Here is a 15469-nt window from a genome sequence, read left to right on the forward strand (position 1 = left end):
CCACCCACAGCGAGAGGGGTGGAAAGGAAATACTTTGTCCCGTCTAAGGACTACGGGTACTTGTATACCCACCCCCAACCGTGTTCACTGGTGGTGGCATCAGTGAACGCACGAGAGCGCCACGGCCAGCAGGCTGCAGCGCCTAAATCAAAAGAGGCTAAGCGGCTCGATTTGTTTGGCCGTAAGGTTTACTCAGCCGGAGGGCTGCAACTTAGAGCGGCGAACCAACAGGCGCTACTGAGCCGCTACAATTTTAACTCCTGGAACTCTATGGGGAAGTTTAAGGAGTTGATTCCCCAAGAGTCCAGGGAAGAGTTTGGAGCCATGGTAGAGGAGGGTAAGAAGGTGGCTCGGACCTCCTTGCAGGCCTCCTTGGACATAGCAGACTCGGCTGCGAGGACCCTGGCTTCGGGTATCGCTATGCGGAGAATCTCCTGGCTTCAAGTTTCGGGTTTGCCTCCGGAGCTGCAGCAAACCCTACAGGATCTGCCCTTTGAGGGACATGGATTGTTCTCGGACAAGACGGACTCTCGCCTACAGAGCCTCAAGGACTCGAGAACAATCATGCGCTCCCTGGGGATGCATGTTGTGGGCCCTCAGCGCAGACCATTTAGGCCGCAGCCTCAGCGCTTCTACCCCCCCCCGCCTCGTCAGAGACAAGACTCGGCCCGGAGGCGAGGGCGAGGTGGTAGGAGAAGGTGGACCGGCCCTCAACCCGGCCAGAACCAGGGGCCACCTAGACCACCTTCAGGTCCCAGGCAGAACTTTTGAAGGTGCGGTCGAGGACGGCGCCCCAGTCATCCCCCAGGATCCAGCCCCCTCCTTTCGGGATCGTCTCTCCCACTTCCACCGTGCTTGGTCCCTCATAACTTCGGACCGTTGGGTCCTCCGCACGGTGGAGAGGGGATACGCTATCCAGTTTTCTTCTATCCCCCCCTCCCACCCCCCTTCCCCGTCCCTCTTCAGGGACCCTTCTCACGAGCAACTTCTTATACAGGAGGTTTCTACGCTCCTGTTGCTCGTGAGAAGGGTCCCTGAAGAGGGACGGGGAAGGGGCAGGGGATTTTATTCCCGTTACTTCCTGATCCCCAAGTCCAAAGGAGGTCTGCGGCCCATCTTGGACTTGCGCGGACTCAACAAATTCATAGTAAAGTTGAAGTTCCGCATGGTCTCTTTGGGGGCCATTATCCCTTCCCTCGATCCTGGAGACTGGTTCGCCGCCCTCGACATGAAAGACGCATACTTTCACATCTCAATTTACCCACCTCACAGACGCTTCCTGCGATTCATGGTAAACACGGTGCACTACCAATTTGCAGTCCTTCCCTTCGGCCTATCCTCGGCCCCAAGAGTGTTCACGAAATGTATGGCTGTCGTGGCAGCGTACCTTCGTCGGCAAGGGATACAGGTGTTCCCGTACCTAGACGACTGGCTGGTGCGCGGTCGCACCAAGGAGCAAGTTCAAGCTCACGTCCACAGAATAGTGCACACATTCAACGAGTTGGGCATCCTACTCAACAAGGACAAATCCACTCTAGAACCTACCCAGAGAATAGATTTCATCGGCGCAGTTCTAGATTCCAGACGTGCACAAGCCATCCTGCCAGACAACCGATTTGGCACCATCACGAGCCTCATTCAAGGGCTACAGGCCTTCCCAACCACCACGGTGAGGTCGTGCCTTACCCTGCTGGGTCACATGGCTTCCTGCACGTACGTAACCAGGCATGCCAGACTTCGGCTTCGCCCACTCCAGACCTGGGTGTCATCGATATACCGTCCACATCGGGACAGCCTGAACATGGTGGTCACGGTCCCGAACTCGGTCCTGGCCTCCCTCACCTGGTGGCTAGATCACAGTGTGGTCTGCGAGGGGATGCCATTTCACGCTCCACAACCGTCTCTGCACCTGGTCACAGACGCTTCATCTCTGGGTTGGGGCGCCCATCTCAACGAACACCATACCCAGGGACAGTGGACTGAACCCCAGTTAGCCCTGCATATCAATGTTTGGGAACTGATGGCGGTACGCCTGGCGTGCCAAGCATTCCTCAATCTCCTACGTGGCCGGTGTGTGTTAGTTCTCATCGACAACACCACGGCCATGTTTTACATCAACAAGCAAGGAGGAGCACGTTCGTCAATTCTATGCCAAGAGGCCATTCGCCTGTGGGACTTTTGCATCGCCCACTCAATCCACCTCACGGCATCGTTCCTCCCTGGAGTCCAGAACACTCTAGCGGACCGACTCAGCAGGTCCTTCCAGACGCACGAGTGGTCTATCCGTCCGGATATCATACATTCCATCTTCCGGAGGTGGGGGTTTCCCCAGATAGACCTGTTTGCATCTCGAGACAACAGGAAGTGCCACGTGTTCTGCTCCCTACAAGGTCGAGCTCCGGGCTCCCTCTCGGATGCGTTTCTCCTTCCCTGGAAAGACCACCTGTTTTATGCCTTCCCTCCGGTCCACAAGGTACTGCTCAAATTGCGCAGAGACCAGGCACAGGTAATTCTGATCGCTCCAGCGTGGCCGAGACAACATTGGTACACCACACTGTTGGAACTATCGGTTCAGACATCGATCCCGCTTCCATTATGTCCGGACCTCATTTCTCAGGACCACGGTCGGCTGCGTCACCCCGACCTGCAATCACTCCACCTCACAGCGTGGCTGCTCCATGGTTTACCCAGGCAGAGCGGCAATGCTCGCACTCTGTCCAACAGATTCTGCTGAGCAGTAGAAAACCCTCAACACGGACCACGTACCTGGCCAAGTGGAAACGGTTCTCCTGTTGGTGCGAACAACAAGCCACGTCCCCGTTACAGGTACCTATTCCTCTCATATTGGAATATCTCCTATCCCTAAAACAGCAAGGGTTGGCGATATCTTCAATCAGAGTTCACCTGGCTGCTATATCAGCCTTTCACCCAGGGGAACTCGCGTCCTCGGTATTCTCTAACCCGATGGTCGTTAGATTCCTCAAGGGCTTAGACCGGACGTACCCACAACAACGTCAGCCCGTCCCGACGTGGGACCTCAACCTGGTTCTCTCCAAGCTCACAGGTCCTCCATTCGAGCCACTGGCCACCTGTTCACTTCTGTACCTATCCTGGAAGACAGCCTTCCTCGTAGCCATCACCTCAGCAAGGCGCGTTTCTGAACTCAGGGCGCTTACATCCGAGCCCCCTTATACAGTTTTCCATAAGGATAAAGTGCAGCTTCGTCCACATCCTGCCTTTTTCCCTAAGGTGGTTTCTCCATTTCATATCAACCAGGACATATTTCTCCCGGTCTTTTATCCCAAACCACATGCCACTCGCCAGGATCAACGTTTGCATTCCCTGGACGTACGAAGGGCCCTGGCCTTCTATATTGACCGCACAAAGCACTTTAGAAAGACGACGCAACTCTTCGTTGCAGTGGCCGACCGAATGAAAGGCTCACCGGTCTCCTCACAACGCCTATCCTCCTGGATTACGTCTTGCATACGGACTTGCTATGACCTGGCAGGTGTCTCAGCACCGCACCTCACCGCTCACTCCACGAGGGCCCAAGCCTCCTCGACTGCTTTCCTGGCACATGTTCCGATACAGGACATTTGTAGAGCGGCGGTTTGGTCATCAGTCCACACGTTTACAGCTCACTATGCACTAGTGCAACAGTCCAGGGACGATGCTGCATTCGGGTCAGCGGTTTTGCACACAGCAATGTCTCACTCCGACCCCACCACCTAAGTTGGGCTTGGGAGTCACCTAATGGAATGGATATGAGCAAGCACTCGAAGAAGAAAAGACGGTTACTCACCGTTGTAACTGTTTTTCTTCGAGATGTGTTGCTCATATCCATTCCAAACCCGCCCCCCGTCCCCACTGTCGGAGTAGCCGGCAAGAAGGAACTGAGGGGGCGCCGGGTCGGCTGGGGTATATATTCAGCGCCATGAAGGCGCCACTCTAGGGGGGCTCCACAGCCGACCCGCCGGTGTTGCTAGGGTAGAAAATCTTCCGATGATCGTGCACGCGGCGCGCGCACACCTAATGGAATGGATATGAGCAACACATCTCGAAGAACAACAGTTACAACGGTGAGTAACCGTCTTTTCAGTAGGTCCCAGATGGCAGAGAGATCTGATCCTTCCCAGAATCATTATGAACCTGAACGTAAGGGACAGTGGTTCCAGAAAAGAGACCAACAGCTTCTCAGGCATCGACTTCACAACCCACAATTTCGAAACACCAGATTTGACTGATTAAATCATAAGAACTGCCATACTGAGTCAGACCAATGGTCCATCTAGCCCAGTGTCCTGTCTTCTGACAGTGGCCGATGCCAGGTGCTTCAGAGAGAATGAACAGGGCAGGTAATCATCAAGTTAGGGGAAACCCACGTTAGTGACAAGTGACTTTGCAAGAGCTTCAGGCCGTGGACCAAAAAGGAGCAGGGCATTTGTCTCCAAGTGCTCCTTATGAAGTCAACCCTTGCATTGGCCTCAGAGCTGACTAGATCAGACTCTGCTCCTAGCACTGTGGCCTCGGTGCGCAGCATGCCACTGGCACTGGTCTCAGACCGGCGCCGATACTCATCCTTGGTACTGGCTAAAAGGCAAAGAAAGGCTGGGAGGGGGCATTCTCCTATGTCCCCTAAATGGAAGGAGAGAGCTGGAGGAGACCAAAGACCCACATAGGGCAGCTCTTCCCCTCTGGACAGAGGTCAGGCCCCGACTCCCGCTGAGCAGTTGAGCCCACTTCAAGACCCACCTCGGGAAGCAGCAGAGGCACTTGACACCTGGTGGTACCATCCTTACCTGAGGCCTTTCAGGCCGCTAAGGACATTCTGTCCCTGCCAGGCCAGTGAGGTGCCCCGTTCTAGGGGTAAACCTGCATTGGGACCCTTTCAATGGTCCCCATCAGTGCAGCACTGCTCCACGCCACAGGAGTTGCCCCTTCAGCACACGCCTGAACGTCGCCACCAGCCCCCGGACACGGGTCGGCTTGCCTGCCAGAGTTCCCGGCGTCAGTCCCTGGACTCCAGGCAGGGTTCCTCGGGCTTGAGGCATCGATGGTCAGTGGGCTGGCACAGACCCGCAGAGGCATGGCACCAATCCACAGAGTCCCGGTGCCAGAAATACCTGAGCTGCTCTTCCAACTCACGGCACCACTCCGGAGGGTTGACAGGCCAGTCCCCTTCTCCAGAACGCCAGTATGGTTAATCTATGGTCTCCGACACGTCGGTCTACGCGCTACCAGTCAACGGAGCGGCATCACTCACTACATGTAAGGCATCTATCACCAGGGTACCATCAGTGATCCACCAAATGCTGCCGCCGGTCACAGATCGTGGCACCGAAAGCCATCACCCTCGTACAGATCCCCAATGGAGGTCCAGGGCCAGAGCCGACAGGATCGGGGTAGACAAGTGGCCTCGTCACAGTCCTAGTCCCTTCTCGGGCTCTGACAGCTAGGAAGAGATCCTGCCTGCAGGCCAGGACCATCCATTGGGCACATAGGCATTCCCTGCTGGGTCACCAGTGGCAGCATGGCCCCAGGGCCAGTGGCCTACTCCCTGGCAACTCTGGAACCCCTGGGGATTTCCCCAACTGTCGCAGGGGCATAGGTCGGCCTCACAGGCATCCAACAAACGATCTGTGACAGTCTCCCATCCGCCCCCGACTCAGACGCGGAATCAGAGCGGGCTCCCCAGGGCCAGCCAGCCTCAGCTGAGGCTCCCCTGGCAGAAGTGGTGGAGTTGGCAGACCCACCTGTACCTGCCTCCTTGTCATCTTTGCCTCATGAGGTGATAGTGCGGCCCACTCACCCGGTTCCCCAGGATGATGCCAAGGCTCACCAGGAGCTCTTGAAGAGGGTCGCCTGAAACCTGGGTCTGGAAGCCAAGGAGCTGGCGGAGCCCTCAGATTCTCTGTTTAATGTACTGAGTGCAGGAGTGGCATTGCCAGTGCATGAGGAAGTGGTGAAAAGTACTAAGGCCCTATGGCAGACACCCTCCTCACTGCCCCCCACCTCCAAGCAGGCAGAATGAAAATACTATGTTCCCCACTAAGGGGTATGAGTATCTTTATACCCACCCTGCCCCAAGCTCACTGCTTGTGTCAGCAGCCAATGAGGACGATAGACAAGGCCAACCAGGATCGATGCCTAAGAACAAGGAGGCAAAGAGGCTCGATCTCTTTGGTAGAAAAATGTATTCTACATCCAGCCTCCAGCTGAGGGTAGCCAACCCTCAGGCCTTCCTTGGCTGTTACAATTTTAATATTTGGCAGTCTATGGCCAAGTTCGTGGACTCGCTGCCAGAGGACCCCAGGAAGAAATTCCAGGCTATCCTCGATGAGGGCAGGGCGGTGGCCAGTGCAGCCCTCCAAACAGCCTCAGATGCAGCAGTCTCTGTGGCCTGGACCATGGCCTCGGCCATTTCAGTGAGGCAGGTGTCCTGGGTGCAGTCATCGGGCCTTTCAACGGAGGTTCAACAATCCATCCAGGACCTCCTGTTGGATGGCCTGCCACTGTTTTCCAAACAAACAGACAGTAAATTTCATGGCCTGAAAGACTCAAGGGCTATCTTGCACACCCTGGGCCTGTACACGCTGGGGCTGGCAAGGAAGCGGTTTAAGTTGCAACAGACACAAAGGTTTGGCAGCCAACCTCAGTTGGAGTCCTTCCACAAGAAGGACAAGGGCTATAAGCACGGGCAGGGCCATCAGCCGGCATCCTTTGCTCACTCAAGCTCCACCCATAACCAACTGGGTGGTAAGCAGGCATTTTAAGGGTGTGCTCGAGGGCGACCTTCCAGCCTGTGTCCTGGATCCTGCTCCCCTTTTATTTTCCAACCACCCGCCCCCCTTCCTCCCTACGTGGGCCACTATAACATCAGACGAGTGGGTCCTCAGCACAGTAGCAGGGGGATATGCCCTCCAGTTTATTTCTATCCTCCCTCCCCCCCGTCCTTCTTCAGGGACTCTTCTCATGAGCATCTGCTCACTCAGGAGGTGCAGGGCCTTCTGCGGGTGGGAGCCGTGGAGGAAGTGTCCTGCCGCATTTAAGGGTGGAAGGATTTTACTCCCGCTATTTTTTTAATCCCAAAGGCCAAAGGGGGTCTATGGCCCATCCTCGACCTGTGGAACCTCAACAAGTATCTCAAGAAGTTGAATTTCCCCATGGTCTTCCTGGCCTCCATCATTCCTTCCCTGGACCTTCGAGACTGGTACACTGCGGTCGATTTGAAAGAGACTTAGTTTCACATATCGATATTCCGTGGTCACCGACAGTTCCTAAGTTTCATAGTTGGCACCACCCTCTATCAATTTGCGGTGCTCCCCTTTGGCCTAGCAATAGCACCAAGAGTGTTTATGAAATGCATGTCAGTGGTGGTGGCCTACCTCAGACGTCGGGGTATACAGATTTACCCGTACCTCGACAGCTGGCTCATCAGGAGCCGATCCAGGTCCAACTCAGCATCAAGATGCTGCAAGCCACCTGTCAAGCGCTGGGTCTGCTGATAAACTAAAAAAAATAAACGTTAATCCCAGTCCAACAGATAGACTTTATCGGGGCGGTGCTCAACTCTACCCGAGCCAGAGCATTTCCGTCTGGGACCAAGTTCAGGGCAATGTCAGATCTAATTGCCAGTGTCACTGCACATCTGCTCACCACTGCCCAGGTCTGTCTTGGACTATTGGGTCATATGGCAGCATGCACGTATGTTGTCCGCCATGAAAGACTCAGGCTGCACCCCCTCCAAATGTAGCTGGTGGCACTCTACTTTCTGGCCACACATCACCTGGACAAGGTTTTCATGATCCCACCGAGGGTACTTACCTCTCTGCAGTAGTAGATTGACCTGAGATTGGTGTTGGAGATCATCAAGGAGCTCTTCCAGAAATGGTGACTCCTTAAGTGGACCTGTTCGCCACCAGACAGAACAGAAAGTGTCATCAGTTCTGCTCTCTCCAAGACCTCAGCAGAGGCTCTCTTTCTGATGCTTTTCTCCTGTCATGGTCGGGAGACCTGATGTACTCCTTCCCACCAATTCTGCTTATCAACAAAGTCCTCTCAGAAATCAAGAGGGACAAGCCACGAGTCATATGAGTGGCATGGCCTTGACAGCATTGGTTCGGCAAGCTCATAGAACTGGCCATGGCAGCCCCATGGCCACTGCCCAACTACTCTTGCAGGATTACAGTCAGCTCCTGCACCCAAACCTTGCCTCTCTCCACCTCGCAGCTTGGATGCTGCGTGGCTGAATCCAGAGAAACAGGCCTTTTTTAGTCAGGTACAGTAGGTTCTCTTGGAAAGCAGAAAACCCTCCACCAGAGCAACTTACTTGGCAAAGTGGAAGCATTTCTCCTGCTGGGCATCAGAGCGGAGTATTTCCCCGAGCCAGTCCATCCTGGAGTACCTGCTTCACTTAAAGCACCAGGGCCTCGCCTTCTCTTCGATCAGGATGTACCTGGCAGCCATATCGGCCTTCCATCTTCGCGTCCAGGGTAAATCAGTATTCTCGCATGAGATGTTGATCAGCTTGCTGGAGGGCCTTGAAAGGCTCTTTCCGCTGATCTGGGACCCGGTTCCCCGATGGGACCGCAACCTAGTCCTCTCCAGGCTCATGGGTCCGCCCTTCGAGCCCATGGCTTCTTGTTCCCTTTCCCACCTGTCATAGAAGGTTTCATTCCTGGTAGTGATTACCTCGCCGAGATGAGTCTTCGAGATTAAAGCCCTCACTTTGGAGCCCCCATACATGGTATTCTACAAAGACAAGGTCCAGCTGCCGCCTCACCCGGCTTTCTTGCCTAAGGTGGTGTCGCACTTCCATCTCAACCATGATATCTTCCTCTCGGTGTTTTGTCTAACACCTCACATGACCAATGAGGAGAGGTGGCTGCACACTCCTAGATGTCAGGTGCGCCCTGGTGTTCTACTTGGAGCGCACCAAGCTCTTCGGCAGATCAACCCAGCTCTTTATCACAGTAGCTGACAGGATGAAGGGCCTTCCGGTGACCTCTCAGAGAATTTTGAATTGGATCACCACCTGCATCCGTACTTGTTACAAGTTGGCGCAGACTGTGCCTCCACTGATAGTGAAGGCCCATTTGACAAGGGCACTTCGACTGCCTTCCTGGCACATGTCCCTATCCAGAATATATGCAGGGCTGCGACGTGGTCTTCAGTATACACATTCACGACACATTATGCCATCACTCAGCAGGCCAGAGATGATGATGGCTTCAACAGAGCTGTGTTGCAATAGACATGTCCATGAGCTCCTACCTACCTCCGATGGTACTGCTTGGGAGTCACCTACAATGGAACAGACATCAGCAAGCACTCGAAGAAAAGACAATTACCTTTTCGTAACTGTTCTTCGAGATGTGTTGCTAATGTCCATTCATTGACCCACCCTCCTTCCCCACTCTCAGAGTTTCCAGCAAGAAGGAACTGAGGGTGGGGGGAGCCAGTGGCACCCCTTATACTGGTGCATATGCACACCACTCCAGAGGGTGCCAGAGCCAGTTCCCTACGGATAGCACTCAAGGAAAAACTTCTGCCACTGATGCATGTGGCAAGTACACACACCTACAATGGAATGGACATGAGCAACATGTCTTGAAGAACAACAGTTATGAAAAGGTAACTGTATATTCCCACACAACACAGAAGGATGGGATTTTACTCCAGGTAGTTCCTGGTTCCAAAAAAGAATGGTGGTTGGAGACCTGTTCTAGAGCTAAGATTACTCAACAGATTTGTAAAGATTCAGAGGTTCAAAATGGTAACTCTTGCAGCAATAATTCAATCATTGGACCAAGGGGACTGGTTCTCAGCCCTCAGCCTTCAAGATTTTACTTTCATATAGCAATCCAGCACTCCCACAGAAGGTTACTATGCTTCACTTTGGGTCAAGAGCATTTTCAATAAGTGGTGCTCATGTTTGTTCTCTAGTCTGTGCCTAGAGTGTTCTCAAAAGTTCTTCCTGTGGTAACGGCTCATCTTCACAAACAAGGAACTCTGATTTTCCCATATTTCAGTGATTGCTTGCTCAAAGGGCGGTCCTTCAACGAAGCTTTGATGGCCACTCAGAGGCCTGTAGACCTGTTTCACAGACTGGGACTACAATTAAACATCCAAAAGTTCACCTTAACCCTAGTACAATGACTGGAGTTTGTAGGAGCTTACCTCAATGCAGTAACAGCTAAAGCATTCCTCCCTTCTTACAGGTTCGTAGCCCTAGCCACTTTAGTCACTACAGTTCAAGTCAACCCGCAAACATTGGCCAGAAATTGTCTTCAGGTATTGGGACATATGGCGACTGGCACCTTTGTAATAAATCATGGGACAGTTCACATGTGCTGCATCCAGGGGTAGCTCAGAACTGTTTACTCACCAAGCAAACAGTTTAAACAAACTACTCTCCATGCCTTTGGTAGTCAAAAAACGCCTCAACTGGTGGAAGAACCCTCACAATGTTTTCACAAGGGTCCCCTTTGCTCAGCCGTCTCCAACATCAGTAATAAGAGAGGCATCCTTACTGGGATGGGGAGCTCATCTAGACACTAACACTGTTCAAGGCAGATGGCAGTCTCCCAAGTCCACCCTCCATGTCAACTTGTTGGAATTCAAAGCAGTCAGAAATGTCTGTATCCATTTCCTCCCACAGATTAGGGGCAAATACATAAAGATCCCGATGGAAAACATGTCAATGCATATTTTACATAAACTGCCAAGCGGGAGTGAGATCACCTTCTCTCTGCATCAAAGCAGTGGGACTTTGAAATTGGTGCATACAAAATCAGATCAGCATCTTAGCAGCTTACCTTTTGGGCATACAAAACACCACAGTGGATGACCTCAGCAGACATTTCTCACAAGATCACGAATGGGAGATAGATCCCACTGTACTCCACCACATATTTCAATGTTGTGGCATCCCACAGATAGACCTGTTTGGCAAAAAGTGCTCCCAGTTCTGCTCAAGAAGTGATCCAGGTCACGTCGTTGGAGTCCAGTCATTCTGTATGCATTTCCCCCAGTTCCACTGATATCCAAGGTGCTGTTCAAGATAAAGAGAACCAAGGTTATTCTCATAGTTTCAATGTGGCTGTGACAAACATGGCTTCCTTACTTCACTCAGCTTGCTGTTTCTCAATCGTTTTCCAGACCATCCCCTATCTCCTCTCTCGGATGCTGGTCAAATCCGTCACCCCAACCTCTCCAGCTGAAGGCATGGCTAATGCTTATGCTTATGACACACATACAAAAAAAGTGGATGAGATTCAAACACTGGTGTGACCTAAAACATCTTTCGTCTACATACTCTCCATTATCATTTTAGAGCTAAAAATGACAGGTTTATCTTTAAGCTCTGTAAAAGTGCATTTGGCAGCTGTTACTCCTGAGGACATTCAGTGCCAAAAAATTAAAAATTCTGCACAATATTTTAAAATTCTGCAAGTTTTATTTGTCAATCAATAAATAAATGCAGAGGCTCCAGCATGGCAGTGGGGAGCACAGGCCATTGGCTGCATGAAGGTGGGAGATCACCCTGCAGCCACCTGACTCCCTGGACACGGACTCAGCAGTGAGGCTGCACCCGACCTTGACACAGCACAAAGCCTGGGCCTGCCCCAGAAACACCCTGGGGTCATACCCCTCTGCGCTAGGCGCACCAGGTGTGGGGCAGGCAGGCTCAACCAGGTAGGAGCCAAGTGTGGAGGGGCTCAGTGTGGGGGATCCGGGTGTGGGGTGAGAGGATTCTGTGTGGGACAATCTGGGTTCAGGCAACTCAGTGTGGGGATCTAGGTATGGGGGGATCTGGATGCATAGAGGCTCGTGCGGGGGGCAGTTCCAGGTGCAGGGGCAATGGGATTCTGCAGGGGCTTCCAGGTGAATGTGGTTGGGGCTCAGCAGAGGGGTCTGGGTGTCTTAGTGGGGGGAGGGGGGCGGGGTGGGGGCCTCGATGCAGCTTTTTGGGGGTCAGTGATGTGGGGGTCTGAATGTGGGGGCTCAGGGTGTTGCAGAGAGTGGGGCATCAGGGTGGGGGTTTGAGTGCAAGGAGCTCAGTGGGAGTGCAAGGGTGAGGCTCAGGAAACAGGGGGGCTGGATGCAGGGGGGCTCCAGATGCAAGGTTTGAAGTTCAGTGGGGTGGGGTTGGGGTATGGAGGGTTAGGGGGGTTCTGGATGTACTGGGTGAAGCTTGGCAGGGGTGTCTAGGTATGGGAGGTCCAGATGCATGGGGGTTGAGTGGCTGGGGAGCAGCTCCCTGTACAGTGACCCCTCCCCCACAGCTCAGGAGCGATGAGGGCAGGAAGCAGGGGAGGATGCTGAGCTTCTTGCAGGTGGGGGAGGTTTCTAGGGGTGGGTCTGACACAGTCCCAGCCACTCCTTGCAGGGGAAGAGGAAGTATTGTCCTCTACTGTCTCCAGCCCAGCCAGGACTATCAGCTGGTCCTGGCTCAGGGTAAAAGCCACTGGCTGGGGTGTCCCAGCCCCGCAGTGATTTACCTCTCTGCCAGCTACTCCAGGTGCCTGAAATGATGTACCTGCATTGCTAGGGGAGTAGTGCGTGACTGCTGTTGCAGCTTCCCTTTACTTCCCTGTCAAAATCTTTTTTCCTGCGGGGAAGCAAAGAAATCTGTGGGAGACATGAATTCTGCGCACACACAGTGGTGCCAAATTCCCCAAGCAGGACGCTGTTACAGCCTTCCATCATATGGTAGAGGGTTTTTTTTGTCTTTGCTTGTCCTGTAACAAGAAGTTTCTCAAGGGACTGGACAACCTCTTCTCTCAAATCAGATGCCCTACACTGGCATGGGACCTCAACTTGATACTCAAATGTCTTACAAGGCCTCCCTTTGAACCTATGGCCACCTGCTCCCTTCTACACCTGTCTCTGAAAACTTAATTTCTAGTAGCAATATCTTCTAATCAATTAGTGGGTGAGATAGGGGCTCTGATGCTATGCTCTCCCTTCACAGCCTTCTTTAAAAATAAGGTCATGCTGCGACCTCATCCCAAATTTCTGCCAATGTTATCTTCAGACTTCCATATAAATCAACCCTATCCACCTTCCAGTTTTCTTCTTAAGCCACACCAGGATAAAGAAGATGTGACAGTACATACACTCAATGTCAGGAGGACATTAACCTTTTACTTGGACAGAGCTAAACCTTTAGGAAATCTCCCAGATTATTTCTCTCCATTGCAGACAGAAGTAGGGGATTTCCAAGCAAAGGCTCTCCAGATGGATATCTGGCTGCATTACCTACTGCTATCAGTCTTGTGATTTTCAACCTCCCTCTAAGGCAGTGGTCTCCAAAGTGGGGTGCGCAAGAGGATCTTTGGAAGTGCGCGGCAGGAGGAGTGCTTTTTTTTTTGCTTTGGCAGTTTGGGCGGGAGTCAGAGTGGCTTTATTTATTTATTTATTTATTTATTTATTTATTTGCTTCGGCACGGCAGAGGGTGCGTGCTCAAAAATTTTTTACTGATGGGGTGCGCGATCAAAAAAGTTTGGCGACCACTGCTCTAGTAATTAACTCATTTCACAAGATCCCTCAAGAACATTACCATATGTAGAGCTGCAACATGGATGTTTATTCATACATTTGCTGAACACTATGCAATCACTCATGCCTCAGTTTCTGATGCCATATTTGGCCCTACTGTTCTGTCTTCAATCCTAAACTCCACTGTGAAGCCCCACTCCTTTGTAGAGGGTACTGCTTGATAGTCATCTAGAGTTGAACACCCATGTAGGGACACTACCCAAAGAAGAAGAGAAGCTACTCACCCTATGCTGTAACTGTGGTTCTTCGAGATGTGTCCCCCATGGGTGCTCCATTACCCACCCTCCTCCCATCTGCTTCAGAGTTCTTTTCAGCGAGTTCCGCAGTAGAGAAAGAACTGAGGGTGGTTTGCCTGCACAGCTCTGTATAGCATCAATGCATGGCATGAGGGTGTAGGGCATGAGGCTACGGGGGACACGTGTGGGCCAAACAGACATTGATACCTAAAATCTCTGATTTGAGGTGTATGGGCACAAACACACGTAGGGTGGAGCACCCAGAGGGAGACGCATCTTGAAGAACCACAGTTACTACACTAGCTGAGTAACCTTCTCTTTTCACATGCAAACATTGTCTTCATGGAAAGCTCAATAATTTCTCACAAAGCTATTCCTATTGCTAAATATCTTAGCTCTCTTTTGCTTGATTCTTTAAAACTTGTCTATCTAAGGGCCCTTGATACAATACAAGTTCAACCCAGTTACAACGTGGCTGTTCTCTGACCTTTTAAAAATCACAGTTGTGATTTTCAGCAGAGATAAAACCTTAACTTTGGTCATAACAGCACTAAACCCTTGAATGTAACTTGGTCAAGCCTTGACCCAGGTTCTGGAGCTCTATTGTGTTAAGAGGCTTTCTACATTCCAGATTGCAATAATGTTATAACTGAGTTATTGACACTTATTTGTAGGATAAACTGAATCTGAAACATTTAGTACTAAATTCTGCTCTTGCTTACACATCTTTGTGAACTGAGAATAAGTTCCATGACTTCAATTGAGTTTAACTGGTGTAAATGAAAGAAGAATTGAGCCCTTTTTCACCCATGCACAGCTGTGTAATATATTTCTTTTTTGTTTTTAGAGCACAATTAGAAAATGAGAAGAAAAAAAGGGAAATAGCGGAAAAGGAAAAGGAAAGAATAGAGCGTGAAAAAGAAGAACTAATGGAGCGCTTAAGACAAATTGAAGAACAGACAATGAAGGCCCAAAAAGGTAAACTCTCATTCATTATGTAATCCCTTTTATTTCAATCCTTGCAGAAGTGTTGAATAGTTTAGTTCCACAATTTAGGATTGTTTATAAAAATCACAAAACTTAATGACATTTTTATTAATGGACATTTTTGTATACAATTTTTTTGATTTTAACATTCACTGACATTTGTAGTTCAAACACTGCAGCATTTTTTTAGAAGTTGAATTATATGCTATTTGAATTGTGTACTATTGAATTGTTTAAAACAATGTATAATTTCACTCAAAATGATGTATAATTTTCTGTGTTCTTAGCTGCACATTTGTAGAATCTTTGTGTCATGGGTATATAGGGCAAGCTGCACTTCAGAACCCTTTTAGTTCCTCTCAAGGGCACCCCTTTGGGGATAGGTTTCACTACCTTCACCCCTCTAGGTGCAACCACTCAGTCCTACCACTTTTAGACTGGTTCTCTGGGCTGCAGTCCCCTGTTTACTAACCACTTTAATCTGACAAACCCAATTGTATTTGGCAACTGTAAGCTCTTTTCCTCTGAGAGCCTGTGACAGCAGCTGATTAGTGACTCAAAAACAGCTTAATGAAACAAAGCATTATTTATGCACCCAAAGGTACCTAGCCCACAGAGCAAAGGGATAAAACAAATGTCTGTACACGTTTTCCCCTTACCTGAACACTAACCTTTCATT

The 15469-nt window shown here is 51.0% G+C and overlaps 1 protein-coding gene across 3 annotated transcripts in view; it reads left to right on the top strand.

Annotated features, from left to right (window-relative positions):
- Positions 1-15469, top strand: part of RDX (radixin) — a 131804-nt gene that overhangs the window by 110279 nt on the left and 6056 nt on the right. For all 3 annotated transcript variants that reach the window (XM_034758819.1, XM_034758821.1, XM_034758820.1), the window contains one exon: positions 14651-14781. In XM_034758819.1, coding sequence (XP_034614710.1) covers positions 14651-14781 — 131 coding nt within the window. The remainder of the gene's footprint in view (positions 1-14650; positions 14782-15469) is intronic.

This window comes from Trachemys scripta, chromosome 1 (assembly GCF_013100865.1).
Source record: "Trachemys scripta elegans isolate TJP31775 chromosome 1, CAS_Tse_1.0, whole genome shotgun sequence".
Taxonomy (NCBI): Eukaryota; Metazoa; Chordata; order Testudines; family Emydidae; genus Trachemys; species Trachemys scripta.